General features: G+C 41.3%; 1 protein-coding gene across 1 annotated transcript; it reads left to right on the plus strand.

The window, feature by feature from the left end:
* Positions 1-169: 169 nt before the first annotated feature.
* Positions 170-27,473, plus strand: nmd3 (NMD3 ribosome export adaptor). The gene is made up of 16 exons (XM_080731035.1): positions 170-227; positions 504-565; positions 911-1,045; positions 3,044-3,140; positions 10,783-10,863; positions 11,869-11,997; positions 14,444-14,534; positions 17,698-17,776; positions 18,942-19,038; positions 20,367-20,484; positions 23,013-23,158; positions 23,704-23,816; positions 23,933-24,005; positions 24,197-24,303; positions 26,327-26,397; positions 26,937-27,473. Exons 2-16 carry the CDS (start codon positions 522-524, stop codon positions 27,068-27,070), a joined length of 1,515 nt encoding a protein of 504 aa, XP_080587161.1. The 5' UTR covers positions 170-227; positions 504-521; the 3' UTR covers positions 27,071-27,473.
* Positions 27,474-27,838: the final 365 nt, after the last annotated feature.

Below are 27,838 nucleotides of genomic sequence, written 5' to 3' on the forward strand. Positions count from 1 at the left end.
AGAGCAGGACCAAGGTCCGCTGGCCTTCGCGCCGCTTGCAGTGTCGTGGACAATAATCAACGCCTCCGCCCAGAACGCGTGTGCAATTCCAAATAACGCGCCCGCCCCATGGTCCTTGTCGCATAATGACATCATCATCCTGTTCCCAGTCTGATGGAAACGTGGATGCCTCGGGATGCCTTCCTGATGCTTTCAACGTGCTGTGGAACTATAATCTATAAACGTTGGTATGTTGTACTGATTGTATATGACGTTCGAAAGGAAGTTATTAAATCACTTTGTTTGACATCGACAATGATGTCATTGCAAATTAGACGTCGATTGTCCCGAAGACTCCCGATCATAACTGTGTTGTGAGCTACAGGAGCTATGCTAGTGTTGCTATGCTAAATGCTTGAAACGGTGTAATAATACCTATTGTATTGGTATTATAGGTATTCTATTCATTATTAGAGCAATCGTATTTGCATAGTAATGACTTTGATTCCCCATTCCTCCCGTAGATCTGATCTCTGTCGAGAATGGAATATATTCAAGCTCCTGCCACCAGTAGCCAGGGGAATATGTAAGTAATTAAAACTTGACTTGTGATTATATTGTGATTGTTGTGGTGGTATTGTCATAGTTTTCATTTATTTATCCTTTTTGTGGGATGCAGGGTTTGGGGCTGGCTCTCGCTGGATATAGAGAGATCATTTGGATTTGTATTTAATCTGCATTTCATGCTTGTAAATCATCCTTTTTTGTCTTATACAAATCGAGATAAAGAAGTTATAACCAAAATAAACGTTTCTTTGTGTACACAGATAATTACCGGTAATGTTGAATGCCGAGTTGAATCAGATATTCTTCTTCATTTGAGCAAGTATTGACATCATTAATATACATTTCTAAATGTTTGTTTCCTCAGCCTGTGCTGTACCTGCGGCATCCCCATCCCACCCAACCCAGCCAACATGTGCGTGTCCTGCCTACGCACCCAGGTGGACATCTCAGAGGGCATTCCCAAACAAGTTTCAGTGCACTTCTGCAGGGAATGTGAAAGGTATGGATCTGCATGGATGTTCCAAAGCTGTTTGTAGTACTACGTTACAGTCAGTAACCTCTGGTAAACTTCACATATGATATCCAAAACAAATCAAAGCAGGGCAAGGACAAATTGCAGGCTGAGGAAGCTCTCAGCTCTGAAGTCACCAAAATCCATACTTGGCTTACTGATAACAAACTGTCACTACACCTTGGTAAAACAGAATCCATTCTCAACATACTCTGTACATATAGTGTTTTATATTTGTGACGATATTGAATGTTTTTGGTGCAACTTTATATGTTGATGAATTGAATACCTTGTACCCCAAGGGAAACAAAGCCGCAAGGACTTTTTTGGTGTAATCCTTAATTTAGATTAAGAGAGATATTTTTGTCCATGCCTTACCCATTATCCCTAAACTTCTTTGCCTTTTTTACTATTTTGAAAAACATTTTACTTCAAATAGCCGAACGTGTCTACATTAGAGCTGGGATCGGGCCCATTTTTTCTGTCCGTTCCGAAACGTGTCAGAGGTTTTTGTCCGCCCCGAATCGACATCTGACCTTAATCATTAAAATGCGTCCGACCCGCACCGAGGCCCGAACCTTAACGCTGTTTCGCCTCATTTCGTTTTCTTTGAGGAAGCCACTGATTTACACTCACTAGCAAACTTGTTCTAATGTGCAGTGCATGCAGCGTGCCTGTAGGTTACCCTGTGATCTATTAAGCCACACTGTGGATTGTGAAAATAATTAAATAGTAGGCTACGTTGATTATTAAAGGGGTACTGTCACCTAAAGGGGTACTGTCTCTTTAAAAAGTCAACTTAAAATATGAGTTAATATTTTTATGATGTCATTGTGGGAATGCACAATTATAAGCCAATCAAATTAATTGACTGTACTTAGACTACTTACTGTACTGGTCAGCTGTTGTTGGGGAGCGAGGGGCAGATTACACTGTGACATGAGTTTCAGACTATTTCAGACCGTTTTCAGAGAGACCACGTGACCTACTGTATCATACTATTATAATTTTGGGGCATGTCGGCGGGCCTTTAAATAATACAAATAATAACGTGCGCTGTGGTAGACGTCTGACACAGTGACTCGCTCGTTCTGCATTCTGCGCCTGGAAAATAGCAGATCTACAAGCTCACGACGCGTCGCGGATGCGAGGCGTTGTGAGCTTGTAGATCAGCCACTTTTGTCACGGAACACACCGCGATGAAGAAGTATAAAAGCCAGGATTTACTTGAGTGATGTGATGTGTGCTGAACGGACGGACGAGGCTGGCACAGTGCACTGCGACTGCACACAACAGCGCCGAAATATAAACCTCCAATGCAAGGTAAAGTAGTGGGAACACAAGCTAGGAGCTCCATTCTGCAGCACGCCACTTACAATCAAACCACAACAACGCGTTTACCTCAGCATGGGACTTTTCTCCATGCTCAGAGTTATGTCTCCGTGGCTGCAGCATTACCGCGAGCAACACACACACACACACACACACACACACACACACACACACACACACACACACACACACACACACACACAGGAGTTGTACGCTGCGTGCATCATCAGAGCGAGTGCATGATGCATGTCATAGGTAGGCAGAGGCTATATCAACAATTATGTCCGACACCGAATCGATGTCCGACAATTAATTATGAAAATGCGTCCGCCCGAGCCCGTCGGGCTTGTCGGGCCCCACGGGTTTTCAGTCGGGTATCCCAGCTCTAGTCTACATCGACACGTTGTGTGCTTGTAGATTTGAAATATTTCAAAATAGTAAAAAATGGCAAAAGAAGTTTAAGGATAAGAGGTAAGGCATGGATGAAAATAGAGCCCTAAGTGTTTTGACTGTACTCATGCTGTTTTACATTTCTGTCAATATTCAATCAAACAATTAATACAGTGATAAATTAGTTATAGCATGTATTATTATAACTATAGTATGTGTTATTGGTTGAGAACTTGAGATCAAGAGAGTGTGTTCCATACACAGGTATTTGCAGCATCCAGCCACCTGGATGACTTGTGCTCTGGAGTCCAGGGAACTCCTGACCCTTTGCCTGAAAAAACTTAAGGGCTCCATGACCAAAGTAAGCTGTCCATCTCCTTGCTACCTTCCACTAATGATTTCACATATGTAATGTAATGATAAACATAACCAGTAAAAAGACTTTCTTTTACTGGTAATGTAATTTGGATAAAACTAGTCCTTACCCGTTCAAAGATATGAGCTCCGAAATGATGTGCAGTGTGTGGGTTATGGGGTGTGCACTGTGCACACAGTATATGAGGGATGGAAAGTAACTTTCTGGTGCTTGCATGATAATATGTAGGAGCATCAATGTAAGAAATACCCTTTTCGTTTAAAGGCTACAGAGATACTGTGTACCGATCTACATGACAACATCTGAAAGAGGGCCAGCCAACACCCCCCCCCCCACACACACACACACGCACACGCACGCACACACACACAGAGCTGGTTAAACATTGCCCCATGCTAGATGCAGAATAGACATGCCTCATGCTAGATGCAAAATAGATAGTAGTTACACCATAAAAATGCTAATATACAGCATATGATTTGTGAAAGTGACAAACGGGCTTCACAGTTATGTTAGGTGTGTTCATATGCTAATGGTGATGCGATTTCAGATCAATTGCTCCAGCCACTGAGGAGAAACGCTGTGACAGACAGACAGACAGACACTCACTCAGACACTCACTCAGACAGACAGACAGACAGACAGACATTCGCAAAATGATATGTTTGATGTTACAGAATGCTGTCAATGGAGTTGGTTAGCGGTCATTTTGTGTACGTTTGTATGTCGACGGTTAGCATCTCTATCATTTGGTTTTTAGTTAAAATTTCTATGGAAAATGTGAATGATGTTGTTTTTTTTTTTTTTTTTTTTTTTTTCAATGTCCAAATTAAGATATTTGGTGGACACAGAAGCAGGGTCCCCACGGTCATGAAATATTTTGAAATGAGAAAGATACATCCAGTCTGGAAAAGGTTTGGAATTGATCAACCTGGGAAGATATTTGGCTATGCATTGTTTATTATTGGCTATTAATTTTGTTAAAAAAAAATGTAAAACATTATACAAAATATATAACGTAAGTAAGTTAGTTCTTTGCAAAAAGAACAGATCTACAAGCTCACAACTTGCTGCAGTGTGATCCTATACCCTAGATAGGATAGGTGGTATCGCAAAAATTGGCACGAAATTTGTAATGGAATTGTAGCATTCTATGTCATATTTTTGCTACACTGCCTGTCTTTGGGCATTGTACATAGGAATAAGAGACTCATGATTGTGCTGAATGATTGAATGAGGCCTAGAAATTGGGTTAAATATTCTGGAAATGTTTTGGATATTCATTAGAACTAGGGATCGTATACCATCAACACGTAACGGCACTAGAGAGTTGTTATAAGATCTTCTTTTCTCTTTCTCTCTGACGAGTGAAAGGGGTCTGTTTTGGAAAATCCAATCGCTGTGGTTTCCTGATGATAAACACGATTGTCTCTCTGTCAGCGTCGCACGAACAAATGCATGCATGGATGTTACACAGATATTGGTGTCGGACAGAGCCTTCAGAAATGTGTGGCCGCATCGCCGCCTATAGTTGCATGGGTGTTACAGTCATCGGCGTCCGGGGCTTTGGCTTTTGGTGTGACGCGCGGGTTGATTTTCTTTATTTTTATTTTTATCGGTCACCATTAACCGTTTGTGCTTACCGGTAACCAAATTCCTACCAGTTAAACGGTAACGGTTAACTGTTGGCGATCCCTACTGGGAACCCTGCAGTAGTTATGAGATTTTTGTGTAACATGTTAACACCAGAGGCTTTTTCATTTAACTTGTATGTGCATACCATGTGTAATGCCATATCTTGCTAATGAATGCTACCTTCAGGATTACTAATGTCTTTGTCCCACTCTTACCAGAGTTTCACACATTGTTCTTTAGTGTAGTAGTCCTGGGGGAAAACACCCCAGTATAGTTTTGGTATATTTCCCAATATATTTAAAATGATTATATTTTAAACCAGTAAGACTCCCTAATCGGGAGATAAGCGACCATCAGGTCGCATACACAAACTTTGGAAGGCAATTGTAGCCAATCTTCACAGAGGCCAGCACTTTATTTTAAATGTAACGACTGGAGGCATTAGGCCAGCTGAGGCTGCTCTGCCAACCTGTGTGTAAAACCAGAAAATGCCAACTTGTGAAAGTTGTAGAACATATGCATGTAAAAAGCGGTTGCATGTAAGGTTAAGTATAAAAGATGGCTGGTTCCATTTAGACACGTCTACTGCAAACCACTGTCTTGCATAAACTCTGCTGCCAATGGAAATAACATGAATTTATAACCAACAAACTTCTTGACAAGAGCCATGTTGTGAAAGAGGTTTGCAAGAAAGAAATATTACACACAAAGATGAACTATTCACTGCATGTGAGAGCGTAAGGTGTGTTGTTAAGAGATAAAACATGTTTCGTTGATGTAGTTGGACTATAAATGTAAAAAAGAAATGTGATGCACCATATTGACATTTAGGCCCATATCCAATTACATCGTCAAAATTGTAATACAAGTTTCCAGTTGGGTTTACATTACACCTGTTTTACAATAACTGATTCTGACTGCATATGCATTCTCATTACATGATTTATTAGGCCTACAGCTTCACATCCATTCAAAAACTTAAATATAAATTATTATTGTCTCAGCCAGGCCGAAGGCATGGGGAGACTATGTTTTGCCGTCCGTCCGTCCGTCCGTCCGTCCGTCCTCTCCTTCTGTCTGTGTACACTAATCTCTGGCCCATTGCCACGATGGCAGCGAAACTGTGGCAGCGAAACAGCTCCATCCTGATTGGCTAAGATTTGCTTCCAAACTTTGCAGGATTGGTCCGTTTTGTATAAAATGCCTCAAATCATGAACATTCCCTATAGGCCGAAGAAAAGAAATGACACTTTGACTTTTTCAAATCAGCCTCATGGTGGCGCTATAACAGGCCAATTCGTGTTTGTACCTATAATTCCTCTGATAAAACTGTAAAACTTTGTATGCGCACTCCCTAGAGGCCAAGGAAAAACCTTTGCCCTGCATTTTTCATATCTGCCTCCTAAATGGCTAACATTGGCTTCCAAAGATTGCAGGATTGGCCCGTTTTGAACAAAATGACAAAAATCATGAACACAGCTTGTGATTACAGAGAAATTCTGCATGCACATTCCCACTACCTCAAGGAACAAATGCCACTCTTTTCACATTGGTGTGTTATAGCGCCACCATCAGGTCGATTTTTGCCAAAACTAATTTTTGGGAAAAAATGCCTCAAATCATGCATCCAGCGTCACATTGCCTTTAAAGGCCGAAGAAGATATGACACTCTTTTAACATTAGCCTATTATAGCGCCACCAGGATGCCACAATGACATACCTGACCTGGTGGAGACCTGTGCTCGGAAGACTTACTAGTTTTCATATCAGTTGATACCAATATTGTATAATTAAGGCATATATTGCTAATACCGATATATGAAGACCGATATATGAAGACCGATTCAATCGCGTACCCTTAAAACAAACAAAGTGCTTTTGTGTAGCAGTTTTGTTTTGTTCATAGATGTGAAGTATTTTCAAAGATAGCTTTGTATATCTAGCCAAAGGGGACAGCTATCCCAGACAGTCAGCTACAAGCTGACTGAAAGCAGATATTCTTCTCATCAGCTCTTTGTGCAGACGTCGACGTGGCTTTGCAGTGGGGCGGGAAAAGGCTGAAAAGTTACATCACACTTTCCATTTTCTCTTCCCTCCCAGTTGTGACCCTCTCAGTTTTCGGTTTTGAACTTGCATGATCTTGCGTGATATTTACCGGTATCTATAATTTATCCCCATAAGGATTTGTTTTATTACTGCATGGAAATTTGGTGGAAGAGACAAAAGTGGAATGCGTGCCTGACTCCAAGTATGTTCAGGAATATTCAGCAATGCACAAATAAAGTAATATAGTCTACGATTCAAAATATCATATTAATATTCTGTTTTTTAATATCCTACCCTGTATCCCAGTGGTTCCCAAACGTTTTAGCTTGAGATTTCTCCCCGGGACTAAAGCTAGTGAAAATAGCAGAAAATACCAGATCTACAAGCTCACAACGTGTTCCATCGTGACACGCCTCAAGCTTGTTGATCTGCTATTTTCAGTACTTCTTGAAAAAAATAAAAAAAATAAAAAAAAAAATATATATATATATATATATATATATATATATATATTTTTTTTTTTTAAATGTAATTTCATTATAATCATTTTAATTTTTTCTCCTTTTATTTTGTATGAGATCTCTCTTTTGGTTGAGTGAAGTTGGTATCCCAATGATAATTATATATATTCCAACTGGTTCCAAACGGGAAAAAAAGACTGTTGTGGGCTAATGCTAGCAGTTTAGCATGTTTTAATTTTGCAGAGTTGGCATCTAAATAAGTCCATGAGAAAGTATCATTATTAGCGTTTATCTTAGTTATTTTATAACGAGTCTAAAACACCAGCTTGTGGATGGTATAGTTGTACACATCAAATACAAAATAAACCCTGATAACTATGCAAAGAATATCAAAGAAGGGAATTAATCTTCTGAGCTGAGCTGACCTGGTAAGGAGATCAAATTTAGACACTGACTAACTGTACGCTGTGGCGTGTACGGTCACTTTGTATGACACCACGTAAACAAAGATTGGGCACACGTAGACATTAGCCTTTTCTCTGGGTGAAAATACTTCAGAGACACAACGTGTTAAGAATTTGTGTCATCCAAATACTTGACCACAGCAGGGGCGCTGGAAGTGGGGTGCTGAGGGAGCTGCAGCTCCCCTGGTGGTGGAGAAAAAAGAAAAAAAAACGTTTTTTTTTTTTTTTTTTTTTTTTTTTATAAGCCTATATAAATATACACACACACACAGAGCTATATTAAAACAATAATGTATTTGACTTTGGGGAATAAAATATGTTGAAAAATTGTATTCACATGGTGACCTAATCACATGGTCACCTTGCCACCTCCGGTCAGAAGGGAAGTCAAATTAAAAATGTGTTTTAAAATAAATCCCGCTTTGATGGCACACCAAAGTCTATTTATTTGAGAACTAGAAACTGTCTATAGGCTCATTGTTGCAAACTAACACTGTTGTATATGGGGAATAAAAAACTTTAGAAAACTGAAACCGTAATAAAAAGAACCCAAAAAACGTGAATTTTCGGCGTGCGGCCTAAGGCCGCACGCATGAACTCCTCCAGGCTCAGCTCCCCTTGGGATTTGGGAGTTCCAGCGCCCCTGGACCACAGCCTCTGCTGACCACAGCTGCTGCTGTTTTAATCCTGAAGGTTTATCTGATCCGGTGTCCGTGGGCTGTTCATCTACGTACATGAAATGATAAACGAACAAGCTGCTTGTCTCTGTCAACAAAGTGAACACCACGGTCTGTTGATGGCAGTCACTAGTGTTGCACCAAAAGTGGTAACTTGTGACATATAGAAAAACAACAGTGTGTGTTGTTTTCAGAGTTGAGGAGAAATGGCCAAAAACTCACTTAGATTAACTGCCACTGTGGCAACATTATGGATTTGAAAATGGTGAGCTGAAACCATATTAACACCTTGACGTCCGAAATAGAATGGTGGTTGGTAGATTAGCCGTGACATTTCTATTATTGTATTGTGATCTGAGACATAATATTATGTTTATAAACATGACCCCGCAGCCCCTCCATCTTGAACAGCGCCGCTGTTTTTTCTTTTTTTTTTTCCCCCAGGCCAGTAACTCACCATGATTTTCTCGATTTCCGTTGGGATAGAATGGGGGTTTTGGCCGATCGTCGATGTCCCCGTGCGTTTCGCGTGCGCGATCCTTTCACGTAAATGTCCCCGCAAATAGTCCATGTGTGACTGAAGAACAGAACTGAAAAGTTTCGCTAGCATAGCCCCAAGCATGGCTGCAGGAGGAGCTCGAGTGTGTAGACAGTAAACGGATGGGTGGAAGGTGCCTTGGAGAAGGAGAGGCGCTGACGTCACCTCTGCTTCATGCACGGTCTGCATGAGCTATCAGTGCACGAGTGGTGACTAGGGAAGGTTAGACAATCGCCGATTTTCGGATCAAAAGCTTTTATTCCGGTTTTAAAGACAAAGTCCGGGAATGTACGACGTGGCTGAGAGTCCCTGGGGGGATGTGCGATATAGTACGGTTTTAACATTAAGGGGCTCCCCTTGGCTTAGAAGGTGTTAACATTAAATAACGAAAAAGCATACAAGCAATGCTAGATGAAAAAAGTTGAATTAATTGTATTAACACCTTGACGTCCGAAATAGAATGGTGGTTGGTAGATTAGCCGTGAAATTTCTATTATTGTATTGTGATCTGAGACATAATATTATGTTTATAAACATGACCCCGCAGCCCCTCCATCTTGAACAGCGCCGCTGTTTTTTCTTTTTTTTTTTTTACCCCAGGCCAGTAACTCACCATGATTTTCTCGATTTCCGTTGGGATAGAATGGGGGTTTTGGCCGATCGTCGATGTCCCCGTGCGTTTCGCGTGCGCGATCCTTTCACGTAAATGTCCCCGCAAATAGTCCATGTGTGACTGAAGAACAGAACTGAAAAGTTTCGCTAGCATAGCCCCAAGCATGGCTGCTGTAGGAGCTCGAGTGTGCAGACAGCAAACGGATGGCTGGGAGTAGCCTTGGAGAAGGAGAGGCGCTGACGTCACCTCTGCTTCATGCACGGTCTGCATGAGCTATCAGTGCACGAGTGGTGACTAGGGAAGGTTAGACGATCGCCGATTTTCGGATCAAAAGCTTTTATTCCGTTTTTAAAGACAAAGTCCGGGAATGTACGACGTGGCTGAGAGTCCCTGGGGGGATGTGCGATATAGTACGGTTTTAACATTAAGGGGCTCCCCGTGGCTTAGAAGGTGTTAACACTTAAGTTGCAGTGATTTTTTCTCTTCAATGTCCCGCGATGCCATGGTCTCCATAGACTTCCATGTAATTTATAGTGCACGGATCGTGCACACCCATGCCTAGATGATGCACCACGTGTGTGCACACTGTTCACAGGCATTCATGATTTATCAGCCATTATGTTTTCTTCAGATGTAAACATGTTTGAAAGAATGGGTTGGTATGGGGGTTAAACATGCAATTTCACGATCGCGATCATGCCTAATACATTTCTGGAGGTCCAGGTTTTTTTTTTCAAAAACGGCCCAAACTCGGGGAAACTCGGGGTTGGCACAGGGGTGGTACCTTTTCAAACTCGGGGAAACTCGGGGTTGGCACCAGATGTGTTAAAAGAAACGTATGACCGCAACTGGTCAAAGTCGGTATTGGCAGTCCAGTCTGACCCCAAACATCAAAAGGTTTTGGAAACATTTAAACTGGCTTAAGCCTAATGCTATGGTTCAAGTGGTTAATATATCTGCAGTGAATGAAATGGATACAATATATAAAGTATATACACAATCCCCCACTCACAGTGGCCTGACGGACCCTTTGTATTACTACTCGAATAACATTTTATTCTAACCAAATATCTATTGCTTTTCATGGTCCATTTCAGGTCATATTGCTGATAGTTTGAATCATGTGAGATTTGTAAATGTGTGAACAATTTGTTTGCCACTACATGCTCTAAACTAAAACGCTCTCCACCCAGGTGCGACTAATTGATGCTGGCTTCTTGTGGACGGAACCACACTCCAAAAGGATCAAGATAAAACTGACCGTACAGAAAGAGGTGAGGACACAGAGGAGACTTGATAGGCATGAGAGAGTGACATTTAATCTATCAGATTAAAACGGATTAGGAACCTAATATAGCCAAGTTAGTTGTCAGTGGCAGTGAATGGATGACCTCCTATAATTTACAATACATAATGGATACATACATAATACATTATAATAGATTATGTCAGAGTTGACAACATTGAGGTTTAGAAACAACTTTGAAGCATCGATGATACAACGTTGTACTGTACTTAAAACCAAGATGACAATTTACACAAAGGACTTAAAATAATAATTTGGAAAGAAGAAAGGAGTTAAATGTTTGAGGCTTGGCTGTCTGAGTGCTTTATTTGACTGCTGCCAGTGGCTGTCATCTCAGCTCCTTGACCTTTAGTGAGAACCCGAGCCCTGTGCTTCTCAGGGCCAGCTCTATTGTTTGTGCTGCAACGGGCTCTGTGTAATGGTGGCTCTGTTCAGATACACTATAAAAAGCACAAACAGTGACTTAAAAACATGCAATGTTTTTTGTCCCTTTTCGAAGAGGCTGTCCTCTCTAGGTAACCTTTTTAAAGGGACACTTAAGATCAATACATGCTTCTTGCATCAGAAAAGATCAGTTTTGGACTGGCTTTCTGAACTTGGTCATACAGTTAGGACATCTGGGGATACAGGAGGAAAAAAAAGAAGACATTTTGAGTCACTTCAAAATCTCATGCCCATGTGTGCTTTGTCTGTCATTATATAAACCTGATTCATATGTTCTGATGTCAAGTTTGATGTCTTGTTGTAAACGTAGCAAACAAGGTCACAGCCAGTATAAAGGGTTGCCGCTTTCATACATTTCACATTAGATTGTACCCCAGTGATATCACCAGAAAACTGCTCAGTGTTTTGATTGTTATGCTATATAATGCAGATATTTTTTTGAAAGTCCTGATGGTGTGCCTTTAATTCTATGGGTTCCGTTGCTAGTCTTGAATGTAGCTGCTGTGTGTGTGTGTGTCGCTCCTACTAGGTGATGAATGGAGCCATCCTACAGCAGGTGTTTGTGGTGGAGTTTGTCATCATGCACCAGATGTGTGACGACTGCCACCGTGTGGAAGCCAAGGACTTCTGGAACTCGGTAGTGCAAGTTAGGCAAAAGGTAGGCGTCTATTGGTCAATTAAAGTCCTTAAACCACTGACACCAGAAACTATTTCAAATATTTTTTTCAGGACCTTCTGAACCTCCATTATAGATGATAGATTTTCATGTTGTGGGCGCTGTAGCTATAATGAATGATGATCCATGTGGTTCTCAACCTTTTTTCGAACTCTGTACCACTAGCATATTTCAAACAATCCTCAAGGACCACCCCTCCCTACCTACACATTTTCTTTAATTAATTGCGACCGTAGTTCGCAGTTTACTATGAAAACGTCACATCTTGTCAGTAACATCAACCTCAATGTCTAAGCTGACCTATGACATTACATTGTTGTGACGTCACATTGTGACATCACATTCCGTCCTTGTCCTTTGTATGCCCATATATGGATCAATATTAAGCCCATAGCTTGGAATGCCCATATATGGACATATTGTGTGAGTCTCATGTGGTCTATAACATACAGTAAGACATCTATGATGTCAGACGTCAGTCATACCATATTTGGGGGAAAATTTTGTCCACATGTTGTCAACTTAACACATCTGGTGCCAACCCCGAGTTTCCCGAGTTTGTATTGATACCAACGCTGTGCCAACCCAGAGTTTCCCGAGTTTGGGCCGTTTTTGAAAAAAAAAAAAAGAATTTAAAAAAAAAAAAATTCAAAAAATTTTTTTGGACCTCCAGAAATGTATTAGGCATGATCGCGATCGCGAAATTGCATGTTTAACCCCCATACCAACCCATTCTTTCAAACATGGCAGCCATGTTTGTTTACATCTGAAGAAAACATAATGGCCCATAAATCATGAATGCCTGAACGGATTTCCAAGCGGATTTTTTTGTTTGAAAGCTGTGAACAGCATCTACACACGTGGTGCATCATCTAGGCATGGGCGTGCACTTTTTACACAATTGCACAATTACATGGAAAGTCTATGGTAACCATGGCAACGCGAGACATTGAAGAGAAAAAATCATTGCAACATAAGTGTTAAACAACCAACCGCAACTCGAATCACACTTGCAAATGAATTCCGTCCTGTGCGAATTCCGTCTCTTAGGTGTCTTACTGGTATTTAACCGTAATGTTGCACGTCAGTGTTGTGCACCAAAAATAGTCTATATACAAGCTCATAATGTGTCTATAATGCGCTATTCATCTTTATTTGTTTTAATATGATTGACTTGGGAAAACATGGAAAAGTGGGAAACAGTGGTCTATGACACAACCACATAGAAACTCATGCTCACCGCGACTCAAAAACGATGAGTCAAAAAATCATTTGTTTTTTTAATAATTCTTTTTTTACGTTTTTCACCCAAAAATGTTTTAATCGCTTGTTCAAAAACGTTATAAGCGTTAATGTTTTCCAAATGTGAGAGGACCAGTGTGTGTGTCTCTGTCGGAGACGACGAGTGAATGTCTGTGTTAGTGCATGCATCCATCGAGATTCATTCGGATGTGTGCGGCGCTAGTCAGGTCCGCGGACTTCTGGTTGAGAAACACTCCTGGTCTGACCGTGTGCACGCGTCATAGCGGTGCACGCTGACTGGATGTGTTTACTTCCTGCCTTGTGCATGCTGAAACGAAAGCTCGCTTGTTATGGCAGCGTCGCCGTCGTGTGCGATGATTTTGTCAAGATTGACAATAATTAAAACACAACACAAAGGACGTGGTCAGAGAGTGGAGAGTGGGGGGAGGGAGAGCGAGGCAGACCAACCCTCCATGTGTGATACACTAGCTTGAGACTTGGGTCTTGAGTGCCAGCCTGTGAGCCTACGTTCCATGAACTTTGTCACTCCGCTTCTAGTCTCTCAAGAACAGATTCCATGCTAACGCAAGGAAGAGCAATCATTTATTATCATTATTGGGGCTTTGATGCAAGTTCTAAACATGATTGGTGCAGCTGCATAAGTTGTTTTGCTTAAAGTAATGCTAAAGTAATCTCATCTTTTTCCTCATCAGGAAAAAAAAGTGAAAAAAATCGGTTGACGCTTCGATTTTCGGCATCGACCCGTCGTTTCGTAAATAATGAGTCGATTAACATCCCTAATAATAACATACAGTACAGCCCTCGCTCCTGTTCTCAGGTCAAGTGAAGTCAGGTCATGTTCATTTCTCAGATAAAAAATCCTCCCAAAACCTCCCAACTCTATTCTATTCAATATTCAGTTAAATGACTCCTGCTGATCATGTGGGGGATATAATGGTAATATAACCCTCCCCTGTTGGGTGTGATCTGCTGAAGCGGGTACTGAATGTATTTTGTAACCATTTAACAGGAATAGATTATACAGTGATTATGCAGTAAGCAAGTGACTAATCAACATTCAAACCAATATTTGTGGAACCCACTACAGAGTCATGTGGTTAGTTGGGTATCTGAATATATAATCAGTGTGTCTCACTGACTGTGATACTTTTCTTCCACTCCATAGACTGCTCACAAAAAGACGTTCTACTATCTAGAACAGCTCATCCTCAAACACAAGCTCCACCAGAATTCCCTCAACATCAAAGAAATCCATGGTAGGTATGATTTTATATTCAACAAAATGAGAACCTGACCTGTCAAGTACAATTAAAAGGATGGTTCAGGATCTTTTATTTGGGTTTGATATTGCGCATTCCAAGGTTGTTGTTAAAGCTTCCAGTGGACATTAGTTGGTATTCGGTAACCATTGTGCTAGTTTTAAAACATATCTTTTTTTGAGCGGAGGTCACAACGCTCCTATACGTGGCCGTGTGTGTGGGTCTGTCTGTCTGTCTGTTTGTCTGTTTGTCTGTCTGTCTGTCTGTCTGTCTGTCTGTCTGTCTGTCTCCGGGTATGTAGCCTGCAGTAACCTTTTCTGACCACACAGGGGCGCTGTTGTTCAGGATAGGCCAGCCATAGGCCAGGCACACTCACACACAAACACACACAGGGGGCACACACGCGTGCCTCCTATTTCTGCTCCGCTACGCCTAGCCCCCCCCCCGCACCCGCCTCCCCGCTCCCCCGCTCTGTCCCAGACCACGCCCACTGACTCGCTTCCCTGCGTAAATTGCGTAGATGACGCCTCGCTGCGTAGCTTGCGTAAGCAAGCTTCTCTACACACAGACAGACGCAGTCGCACACTCGGAAGAAAATGGAACGAAGAAAAAGTCCTACTGATGACAACATGATGCTTTATTTACTATAGACAACTTTTTAGATTTTGATTATTATTATTAGCCTACTTCTGTCATAATCAATTTCGGCCGCGATGCGACGCATTTAGCACTCGGAAGAAAATAAAAAATGGGAAAGAGAGGCGCTTCTCTGAACAACAATAATAAAGCTAACTATACTGTTGCGAAGTTCAATCTCCAAGTGGCGTGCGCGTCTGTTCAGTATGCGTGTATGTGTGCGAGCGTGCACTACTACTACTGTGTGGAGTGCGTGTGCGTGTGCGCTGTGTTTATGTGTGCATGTGTGCCGCGTGGGAGGCGGAGACCTTGCTTGTGAGAGGCGGAGACCTTGCTACGCAATCTACGCAGGGAAGCGAGTCAGTGGGCGTGGTCTGGGACAGAGCGGGGGAGCGGGGAGGCGGGTGCGGGGGGGGGGCTAGGCGTAGCGGAGCAGAAATGGGAGGCACGCGGCACACACACACACACACACACGGGGCACACACACACACACACACACACACACACACACACACACACACACACACACACACCACCGCTCAGTTCACACAAGTGTGATTTTTTTTGTGACAAGAACCTTTGAATGTGGTATCCAGGTAGCGCAGTGATAAAGTCCCGGACCACCACTGTGTAGACTGGGGTTTCATTCCTCCCTGGTGCCTCCGGCTTGGCCTGGTGCTCCCAAACGAACACAATTGGCCTTGTTCTTGGGTTGGCTACTGGGTGGGGACTGGGGAGGGTGTTCTCTGTTGCTGCACTAGAGACTCCTACAAGTTGATGGGGAGTAGTCTGTTCAGCAGGGAGCAGAAGTGGGAGGGATAGTTCATCTGCATGCCTTATGTTCTCGATCAAACGCAGTCAGGTGTAAAGCAGCGGCTGGTGACTAGTGTATCAGAAGAGAAGTGGTTGTCTCTAATACTCTCTAGACCAAACAGTAGGCGTTGGCAGTGGCAGGAATATACACATGGGGGAGAATTGGCAAACTGGGGAGAAAAGCTCAAAAGAAGGGAAGAAAAAAAATAGGCATATAAAAACTGGAAATATCCATTTAAAAAGAACATAATGTTCATGGAGTGCTTATTACCTCTTCCAGTAACGGATAGCAAACCATGTGTGCATGTCACTGGCACCAATCAGGGACAGCTGTCCTTGTGATGTGTCTAATTGGCACACTGGGATCAGACCAAGCATTCCATATTGCATGCTAGTCACGCAGTGTATCTCATAACCTATTTGCGGACTCTGTTTTCTAACATACACACCCGCGTACGTACAGACAATACTTGTACCCAACTTGAAAATGCCATCCCCAATCATCTAGTTTGATGTCCAGCATTTGGTGCCATATGTGGCCTGTGTCAGGAACACACGCATCTGGTAATCCACATCCTCAGACACACATGCTCTGTGCATTGAGTGATGGCTCGGCTGCTCAGAAGCCTTTATTCTTGGACAGGGTAGTAAAGTGTAGTCTGAGCCAGTTTCATCTAAATTACCTCCATATCTCCGCAAAACTTAAAAAGCTTTGTAAAGGTTTCCAACATGTGGCTGCCATATTAGTGTTTTCTTTTCCCTGTTTGTCTTAACCCATTTAGGCCTGAGATTATTGAATGCTTTAACCAGTGGAAAATAGCAGATATACAAGCTCACAGTGCGGCACCGAGTGCCGCGCTGCGAGCTTGTAGATCTGCAATTTTTGAAAAATCGTGAAAAATTGAATTTTGACCTGATTCTATAAGTGTCTTTTGAATCCTTCTAAGGTTTTTTTGAAAACCCTGTGTTTCTATGTCAGCAATCCGGCTAGCCATCGTCAAAGAAAAGGTCCTTTTTCAATTAACTGGAGCTCAGTTAGTCTGTTCTAGAGAGACTACTATGTCAGTGGTTCTCAAACCTTTTCATGTGAAGGACCCCCAAACTGATACTTATTTGGCCGCGCTGCGAGCTTGTAGATCTGCAATTTTTGAAAAATCGTGAAAGATTGAATTTTGACCTGATTCTATAAGTGTCTTTTGAATCCTTCTAAGGTTTTTTTGAAAACCCTGTGTTTCTATGTCAGCAATCTGGCTAGCCATCGTCAAAGAAAAGGTCCTTTTTCAATTAACTGGAGCTCAGTTTGTTAACTGGAGCTCAGTCTGTTCTAGAGAGACTACTATGTCAGTGGTTCTCAAACCTTTTCATGTGAAGGACCCCCAAACTGATACTTATTTGGCCACGGACCCCCATCTCAAAATATCTAGTTCCAGGGTCCACCCAGAAGCAAAATTTGAGTTACAAACGTTTGCATTAAAAATACATGTATTCAAAGATTTGCACACAGTTTCACGACTTTTTCAAAAATAGCAGATCTACAAGCTCGCAGCGCGGCAGTGCCGCGCTGTGAGCTTGTATATCTACTATTTTTTAATAGTTAAAGCATTCAATAATTCTAGGCCTAAATGGGTTAAGTTTGTCTCAGTGATGTTGACCTGTGAATCATACAGGTCATTTATTTTTGTGCTGTATTTTAATTCCGCTTCTCTCACAGATGGGATTGATTTCTACTACGCCTCTAAACAGCACGCTCAGAAGATGGTAGACTTCCTACAATGCACTGTACCATGCAGGTGAGAAGTACTATGCACTGTATCAGGATCAAGTTTTATTTACAGGGTCTTCAACGTCTTCAGGCCACAGACCCCTTAGTTGAGAGAAAGATGAAGCAGGGACCCCCACAACCTTTTCATAGATTCCATATAGTTTCATCGTTTGACAGCACAATCATCAGTGTGTTTTGGATTCATGTCAATGTGATATAATAATACATCGTATTGTGATTTTGCCAACAACGAATACGCTAATTCAACAACGAATACGCTAATACGCTAATTCTCATATAAGTATTATACCGGTAACAAAAGATGCACAGGCGCATAGCCTGCCTTAAAGTTTTCAGATATTTAACCACTTGAACCGTCATTACCTATTAAACTTGACCTTTTTTTCTGTACTTAGTCAGCTCTTTTTCCCCTCGACACCAAACCTTTTTGCCAAAAATTGCTGATCTACATGCTGCGAGGTGTTGTGAGCTTGTAGGCTATAAAAATAGGCTATCTTTGGCTACAGTTCTCAGAATATGGACGCTAGGGTTCAAGTGGTTAATATATAAAAGGAGGAAAAAGAATTTCTAGAATTTTCACAAAGATTTGGAGGACCCCCTGTAGTGACTTTGAGGACCCCCTAGGGGTCCCGGACCCCCTGTTGAAGACCCCTGATTTGCAGTACATGTTTTCTTTTTTTTCCTTCTAAATACTTTATATAGTAGACCTTGCCCTGAAAGACCCACACTACAACCAATTAAGTAATTTGTGATGTACATTAATTTCTCCTCCTGCTATTTAACATGGCCGTGCCAACATGGGCAAATGTATTAAACAGTATAAAAGAATGCAGAGCTGTTAGTCCAAGTTCATGGTCTCCCTGTAAGCTATGATATGGAAACAAACTGTGCCTTGTGCGACCCCTCCCCTTTCTGTTTTAATTTTCAGCTGAAAAAGCGCTCTTGGCAGCGCCTTTTCTTCAAAACAGGCGGATGGTGTGAACACATCCTTAGAGCACACAAAGCCAACAGTGAATTCTTCACACACACAGCAGTGTTTAGCTGTGATTTATGTGACTCACCTATGATACTGTGTATACAGTATATACAGTATATGGGTCATTTTATACGTGATACTTTCCCTTTGTAACTCGATGCAATCTCTGACACTTGATACTCTTTCATTTTTAAAGGTCAAAGACATCCCAGCGCCTCATCTCCCATGACGTGCACACAAACACGTACAACTATAAGAGCACCTACTCTATGGAAATTGTACCTGTCTGCAAGGTATATAGCTGTGTGTGTAGCACTGTGTGATATTTGTCGTATCTGAGACATGCAGACATGTTCATAATTTTGACAAGCCATGGCAGAGTCTTGTTGAAACCCAAATCCCAGCTTCATCAACACTTTCTTGTGTGTTTTATGGTCTTAGAAGATACATTAGTTCTACCAACATGTAGATTGAAAACACTGCAGAGCCAAGAATCTATCATCTTATATTGTCTGATTAGCTAGACCTATTCAGTAGGCAGCTAAAATGCATAAGCTCTACCATGAAAGTTTTAAGTCGGTTCTCAAAGGATGCATAAGTCAATTTGAGTTATCATTCAAGTTGTTTTCAATTATAATACACTTTAGATCCAAGCTTTGGTCATATTGTCAATGTTAATTATTCATTATTAACCTGACTTTTGTATACCGTATATCTTGCAAGCTTACAAAATGTTTTATATATATTTTTAATTTACATTCTGCCTGTCATGATCAATGCAAAGGTTTTGTAACAATGTGACTGATAGATTTAAGTATATCTCATTTTGCAAAGGTCTTTTTTAATGTACTGTAATTACTTAATTTACATACCACCTCTTGCGCTGCTCAGTGCTCACGTCTCAGCAGCAGATATCTTGCCAGAAAGCTGGATATGAACATGATTAAAACAATGGCACCAAAATGATGGCATTTGAAATGGCAGGGGGTAGATGAATGTTTCTCCCTGAGTACTGGATGTGCTCTTCAAACCGTAATCAGCATTCGCGTGATTGCATCAAAACAAGAATGTTAAATTGCTACCAGTACCTACACATTAATTCATAACTGAAACGAGGGATGTATCACACACTTTAGTCTTGTCTGCATTTTGAGCAAACATGCAGCACGCTATACTGTACAGTCTATTATACATTTTGTGTGACACGTGTACAGTATAATGAAGTAGCATTACAATTACAAACAAAATCATTTTAATCGGTTTAAATATGGAGATGCAAGGTTTCTGCCTGACAGCGACGATCTAAAATGTGGAGCCTTGCCTTTTACGGCTTTAAATGTCATCAGTAATCTTAAAATCAAAGGAATAATAAATATGCTGTTGAGAGAGAGACCACAGACTAGAACTTGGCTTTGCATCATTTTGTACTTGTTTCAAGTAACAAAGGTGTAATCCCAGAGCTCAACTCCTAATCTCAGTTACGTTGCAATCTCTGGGTTTTCACTGAGGGGAACGGACCAGAGTGGTTGGAAGCATAGTGAGCTGCCATTGTGAGTTCAACGTTGTTTTTGCTCTGACCTTACTTTGACTCTCTGCATGTATTGTTATTTTTGGTTGCTAGGACAACGTGGTGTGCCTTTCACCTCGGCTGGCCCAGAGCCTGGGGAACATGGGTCAGGTGTGTGTGTGTGTTCGAGTCACCAGCACCATTCACCTCATTGACCCCAGTACACTGCAGGGTGAGTACACTTATTGAACTTCTGTGCGCTTCATAACTTCATCTTCATCCTGCTGTGGCTGTGTAAAGCCAGCCACCGCTGTTTGACCAGGTTGGATTGACTAAAACTCAGCATATTTCATTTCCATAGTCTTTCAACCCTACGTAAAAACAACAACAATAAAATAATACATCGTATTGTGATTTTGCCAACAACGAATACGCTAATTCTCATATAAGTATTATACCGGTAACAAAAGATGCACAGGCGCATAGCCTGCCTTAACTTTCAGATTGTATGCTGTCCACTTCAAATAACTTCACTACTGTTGGCCATATTATTTTCCCCAATGTCTGTCAACCAGTAGGTGTCCTCCTTGTCACACCTGGAATTGGGTTATACTAGTAAAGGGATGGGCAGTACATCCAATCAGAGCGTGCAAGGATATATACAGTATAGTAGCCAGACATTAACAAGAAATGTGCAGCAAGATTGGTTGAGGGCACATTGTCTACAGAAGTAAATAAAGCCGTTGTGTACTAGATGTATAAGCTCGTGCTGAGTTAACATAAGCTGTTGTCAAGTACATTTGAGAGCCTGAAACGTTTTCTCTACTTTTGTAAAGTAGTAAGTGAATTACTCTACTCTGTGCCACATGGAAATGACTTAAATGGGTTTTAAAAAGAAAGTGTTTTCAGTGGTCACATTACATAATCGGTGTATGCCCACACACGCGCACCACCGTACACGGGGTGGGTGAGGACAGTGTGGAGTGTTGTTGCTGTCATCTGTGGCCGCATACGCTTTGATCACCTGTTCAGGGATGTCGTCTGGCCCTGCTGCTTTGAGGATGTTGACATGCTTAGAATGAGTTGTGCACATTGGCCTCTACGATGATGTGGTTGTGTCTGCAATTGCCTATCCCACATTTATAAGGAAAAAAACTATCTTCAAAGTTGGAATTGCTTGGAAAATATGTTTTTAAATTTATTTAGAGACAGAAATGGGCTTCCATACACCTCATAGCAAACAGAGTAAATGTCAAATTAAACAATAGGGTTTAGCTAGTTCTACCCTCAAGGTTCCCTGATCTCCCTCCCCAGAATCAGTACTGCGATGCGATAGTGCGAACATGCCAACTCAAACTTTGAGCGTCTGTGCCTTTTTAGGCTGAGTGTTGGATTACATTAAAACACCATCAAAAAACATTCATATTTCACGTGTCAGTTATACTGAGTGCAGTGGAATGTGCCTCGGGTCTGTCTCCTTTGCTGTACTAAACTGACCCCAGTCTGCTTGCCACATGTTCATCACAGCCCACCGACTCAACAGCTTTCGTCTGCTCCTAATCAAAGCATACCACATAAGACATACATGCACACACAAAACCTATTTTCAATTGACTTAGACTTGGCCTAGTCTACAGCCAAATGAGCGCATAACATGTGGATTTACAAAGATGTGTAATCTATAAGAGGAAGTGGCAGATTTGGTGTAATTACTGATCATGCAATAGGTTGAGAGGTTCTCTGTTGCAGATTTGTGACATCTTGAAAGGCTGTGCCCATGTTTTCAATTAGTGTTCAAAGGCCTTAGGCCAGGCTATTTTTATATTTAAACAGTTTTTTTATTTGCATTTTTTAACGAGAAACATATTCACATACGGTCAGGCTATTTCCCCACAGAAGGCCTCAGACACAACTGCAATATAGTTTTGCTTCCTTTGAGTAAGTGTTTGGTTTATTTGCAGATACAGTAAGTGACCAGTATAGAATGGAAGGTACTGTGGCAGCTACTGATACATGCTGACGTATATAATGCATGACATGCATATACAATACAGTGCACATACCGGACATAATATGCTGATATACTTTAATTATCCTATTAGTATAAAAACTCTCCTTTTATTTGCTCTTGTTTTTATTCATTTTATTTACTATTATTGTTGCTACATTGTCTGAAGGAAGCCGAACCAAAATATTTTTACTCTGATGTACCCGTGCACAAAATGTAACAATTTAGAACAAGCTTGATCCTTGAACAAACTTACATCATTAACTCTAGATATATGCTTAAAGACCTGCTGAAATGAAAAATATGTTATACAATTTTTGTGTGTTTTCTCTCAAAAGTCCCTAAACGTCCAATCTTAATGACTTCTGTCAAACAAAAAACATAATTTGATATTACATTGGCGGGTCCTGACCACGTTCAACCAATAATATGACATGCACCACTAGAGGGCAGTGTTACTCGACAAAATGATATCAAAGATGACAGACTCAGTGGTTACAATTTGACACAACGAAACGAACGCTAAACAAACATTTGTTTTACATTGTTTAAAATATGTCATACAATAGTACAAATCTACAGTATTGAATGTTGCTCCACCATAAGCACTTAAATATGTTCTTTGTCAAGAAAGTTTCACAGAAAAATCACAATACATATTTTTGCTCAGGATTCCTAGCTGCCTGTCTGACGAGTTTACGTGCACCGGCCTTTTCAAATCTAAAATCTATTGATCATATTTAACCCACTAGTTGCTGAGGTGGACGGGGGCACATACTGGCGCAACCCCTTCAACAGTCTCTGTAGCCCACGGCAGCTACAGGAGTTCATCGTCATGGATACGGACGTCATTAGAAACCAGAAGCTGGGGGCTGGAGCAGGCCTGAGGTCCAATAGGGTGAGTGATTTTAAGGCTGAGGTTGTGGTAGTGGCAAGTGGTGCACTAGAATTGGTTGATTTATAGGGTAAATCTATGGCAGATCATTTCATTATCCCTGAGCCTGGCTAGTGTTTTGTTTAAATGCCAACAGGGTTGATGTTTTAGCGTACCATTCTGCTGTCTTCTCAACCTTTTCTGGGCCCACTTGATCTGGCCAATCGGTTGCTGTGTGGTCAATGGCCAGATGGGTGGGCCGTGTGCATTTTAAGAGCATGTCTATTTTAATCATCAATCAGTTGTTTCGGCTTGGATCAACGTAGTAATGTAATGTAGTAAATTAATGTATCTGTGATATTGTGTCACAATAAATGTATAATTACAAATATTGTTACATCATTAAAGCCATACTGTTTTGCCAGTTATTTGGGGGTCCACTTGCAATATCCTCACGGCCCACTGCCCACAGGTTGAGAACCATGTTTCTGTCTGCTACATATGGTAGGATGATGCTAATTATCTTCTATCGCGTGTGTGTGTGTGTGCGTGCGTGCATGCGTTTAAAGCACACCCTGGCTGAGGTGTGGGTTCAGAAGACATCAGAGATGAATACCAGTCAGCAGTACCACTGCCGTACCTTCCTGGGTCACCTGCTCAACATAGGAGACCTGGTGCTGGGGTAGGTTTGGGAGGCGTTGGAAGATGATGAGAGGTCAAATGCAGCCCAAGATGAAAGACAAATGCATCCCATGATGTCTACTTATTTTGCAATTGTATGTCTTTATTATGCTACAGCTTTGACTTTGCCAATTCCAACATAAATGATGAGTACCTGAATAAGATGAACCCTCACCATGTTCCTGATGTGGTAAGAGACCTCATCACTGATCATCCACAGTGAACAAATGACTTTCTTACTGCTCCATCAAAACCATAGAATTGTCGATACTGACCCCTGGTGGTAATAAACCACAACTGCACATGTCAAGTCTGTTCCAAATATATCTGTAATTACTGCAGACATGCTTTTATTAATTGAACATTTTTCAAACCAAACAGGTGCTGATTAAGAAGAGCTACGACCGCAACAAGAGGGCGAAACGTAGGAACTGGAAACTGAAGGAAATTGAGAAAGACAGGGAGGGCCTGGCCCCAGACGACGAGAGGTAGGAAAATGATCCAGGATTCGTGACAACTTTGCCATGTCCTTGGAAGTTTCCTAAATTTAGGACAGGAAAAACAACCATCTACATTTTATTGATGATGTGCTTAAGAAGTTCTTAAATGGTGTAGACAAATTTTATGTTGTCTAGTTTGCACCGAACGCCCCAGACCCCAAAGAGCAGTGTGCTTTTCTTCATTATCTGCTCTTGACCATTCAAAAGAGTGGTGGTGCCTATGCTGTTGTCTGAAACACAGATACACGGGCAGCCATAACAGCTGCCAGTTTTTGAATTAACGAAGTGACTGTATTGTTGAAAGGCTACGATTGTTGGTACCAAAACCGAGCTTATCCAGATGTAGGTATTATACACAACATCCGTGCCAGCTATTTTGAATTAATCCAACGGTTTACTGCCAGCGTTTTTAGTGTATTACTGTGTTTTCCGACAGCGATCGCGCGTGTGCTCCCTGCGCCGTTGCCGAGCACACTGTGGTCTTGTGAGCGAGTCGAATATTTTTCCATCCTTTTGTTGTAATGCCGGCCAGGCACCACTACACAGTGTGTGGATAGGAGCACATGGTGCTGTGGAGAGCTAGAACCATGGAGGAAAGCTTGTTTTTTTTCTTTCTTTCAATACAACTTTCGGGGAAATTCACACGGCGGAAGTCCCACCTTTCTAACCACTCTGTGCCTCATGTCGCGTCCAGGCTTTTCTCTTTGCAGATGAGTAAGCCTGGCTACGCAAGGTTAGGGCATATCAGGTTTGTTTATGGTTACGTCTGAGTCAGAGTGACAATGCAGTGGTCAGCTGGTCCTCCATCAAGCCAATTTCAATATAGGATAAATGTCATGGTGATTTACAAACTTGGGAAGCATTGGGTCCCATAGTCTTTGGTTTCAAACCTCGACCACCCAATCTCAGGGCAGAGACTGTTAACCACAAAGCCGCTGAGCTGGAGCCAAGTGACAATATCTCATTTTCAGTCCAACTAATTTGCATAACACTGGATAATTGCACATAGTTTCATCATTTGTATATCCTGCACTAAAATGAGTACAACCTAACTAGCTCATTATTGATCTTGTTAACTTTCATTCAGGTGACATCATAAAGGCAGGGTTCTCACGGCCATGAAATTCTTGGAAATATTTAGAAATTAGGAAAACTGTTTGTGTCATCCAAGCCTGAAAAAGGTTTGGAATTAAATGTTTTCAAAAATGTAAGTCAATGCATTGTTTTTGGCTGTTGCATGCATATTCCAAAACTATCATTATGCAAAATATGTAACAAATATGTAATATAACTAGAGGGTCGCGGCCCTTCGGGCCGCTCACATCTAGTAAAAAAAAAAAAAAAAAAAAAAAGTTAAAAAAAAAAAAAAAAAAAAAAAAAAAAAACGTAAAAAAAAAAAAATTGGGGGGGGGGAACTATTGTGGCGGAACTATTGTGGCGGAACTATTGTGCCGCAGCGCACGTTTCCGGTCGGACATATTTGACCGGCGGACTATTTTATACAGAGGCAAAATATGAGGGTAATAACGAATACAACTGTATACAGAGGTTTGGAAACGACATCTTGCAAAGGTGACATGGGTGTTTGAATTTTTAAGCTATATTTAGTACATATGTAGTACATCTTGGCCAAGTGGTTTGGTATTTAAGTTAGCGATACATGACCCGGAAGTAGATCACTTACTCTTTTGTAATATAAAGATGTAGTGCTGTAGTTGCCTAATGTATACAGGGGGAAAAGAATACATTTTCTTGAAAAGATTTTGGTTGCCAATGGCACCGTCCTGCAACCCCACTTTGGGTCGCAAGTTCGCAACTCATTGTTTGAGAACCGCTGCCTTAGCACACTCGTAAGAGCCTTATTATAGCGCTATAATTCCTATATAGGCCTGGATTTTTTTAACTTTTTTTTTTACATATAAGATCATGTGCACTGTAACTTCATAAAACAAACGTTGAATTGCCATGCTGTCTTCTGCCCTCTTGTTTAAAGTGTTGTTTCTGTGTTCAGACAATATCAGGACTTCCTAGAGGACCTGGAGGAGGATGAGGCCCTGAGGAAAAATATCAACATCTTCAGAGGTGAGTCTGGCTGATTCTTTGGGAGAGTTCAAGGCACCTCGGTTTATGTGTTTGATTATATAGTAAGTTCATTGTGTCAAGAAAATATATTGAGAAAACATAGTACAGTATGTCGAACCTGACCTGTTTTGTTATGCAAATGTTCCAGCTCATACACAACTTATTTTACAGTGTTGTCTCTTCAACAAACAAGTGACAGACAGTCTGTAAAGACTGTAATCTATATTTGAGGTGCAAAAATGATGTTGCGTGGGTAAAAAACTAAAAATCTTCTCCTCATAACTCATAATACATGTTCAGTAGCATGTGTTTCTCATAAGTCTCTGAGAGTGGAAGATTGACTCTCCAGTAAATATCTCTTTTATTGAGACAGATCAGTGGTAAAGTAGAGAGTTGGAAAACAGATGGGATGCACAGGAGAGCAGGCTAAATTTGGCTTATAGGATAGTGACCAGATTTCTGGTCTCACATCTATTCGTCATTAGTCATAATATATGCAATTCATGTGATGTTAATTTTAGCATCATCTTTATTTTCAGACGCATCTAAGATCCCAGTGGAGAGTGACACTGACGATGAGGATGCTCCACGTATATCCCTGATGGAGATGCTGGAAGACCTCAGCCTGACAGACGCCACTGGAGGAGATGGCGCTGACATGATGACGGAGTAGTCCATCAGGAGTCAGCGTAGATCACATTCACGGTCTGATCAGTGAAATGAGAGCCCCACAGACATCGTTGTGACAAATGACTGATCAATCCAATCATTTGAGTCCTACATCTGTGGGATGACAGAGTGAGGACTGATGCATCAACTCAACAGATGGGCTCATATTTAGAAGCTAATGTATTGCACGAATCACAGTCTCTCTAAAGTGTGATCTTTAGATGATTTCCAGTCAAAATCCGGGTTTCTGGGTTTTAGGAATGCCACTCATTGGCATTTATCTTGTGTGCGTGTGGAAGTGCTCCAGATGCAATTATCTATACCATGTTTATATAGATATCCACAAGTACTTGTTACAGTATAGTTTAAATTGATATATGAATGGAGTGCTATACAAGTACATTAAAGAAATATTTACCCAATTTCACAGGTCTTGTGATGCCTATCTGAGATAGTTTTATGATTTAAAAACTGGGCCATCTGGTTAACGATTATTATTTTTGGAAATACTACTTTATTCACAGGACAGGGTAGATGAGATGGACAGGAAAGTCAGGGAAGGGGACGACATGGAATGAAATCAGGGATGACAAATGGTTGATGCTTTAATCATTCAGCTACCGCATTGCCTTAAAGCAAAATACGTTTTGAAAGTAGATGCACTGCTTCTATTTAGTTTATTATACTATCCTTATATACAATTTAGAAGTTAGCCACTCCCTGAGAAGTTAATCACGCCCCGTGTACTGTATCCCGCTGCTACACTGCAGCT

Source organism: Nannobrachium achirus (assembly GCF_963921795.1).
Source record: "Nannobrachium achirus genome assembly, chromosome: 8".
Lineage (NCBI taxonomy): Eukaryota > Metazoa > Chordata > Actinopteri > Myctophiformes > Myctophidae > Nannobrachium > Nannobrachium achirus.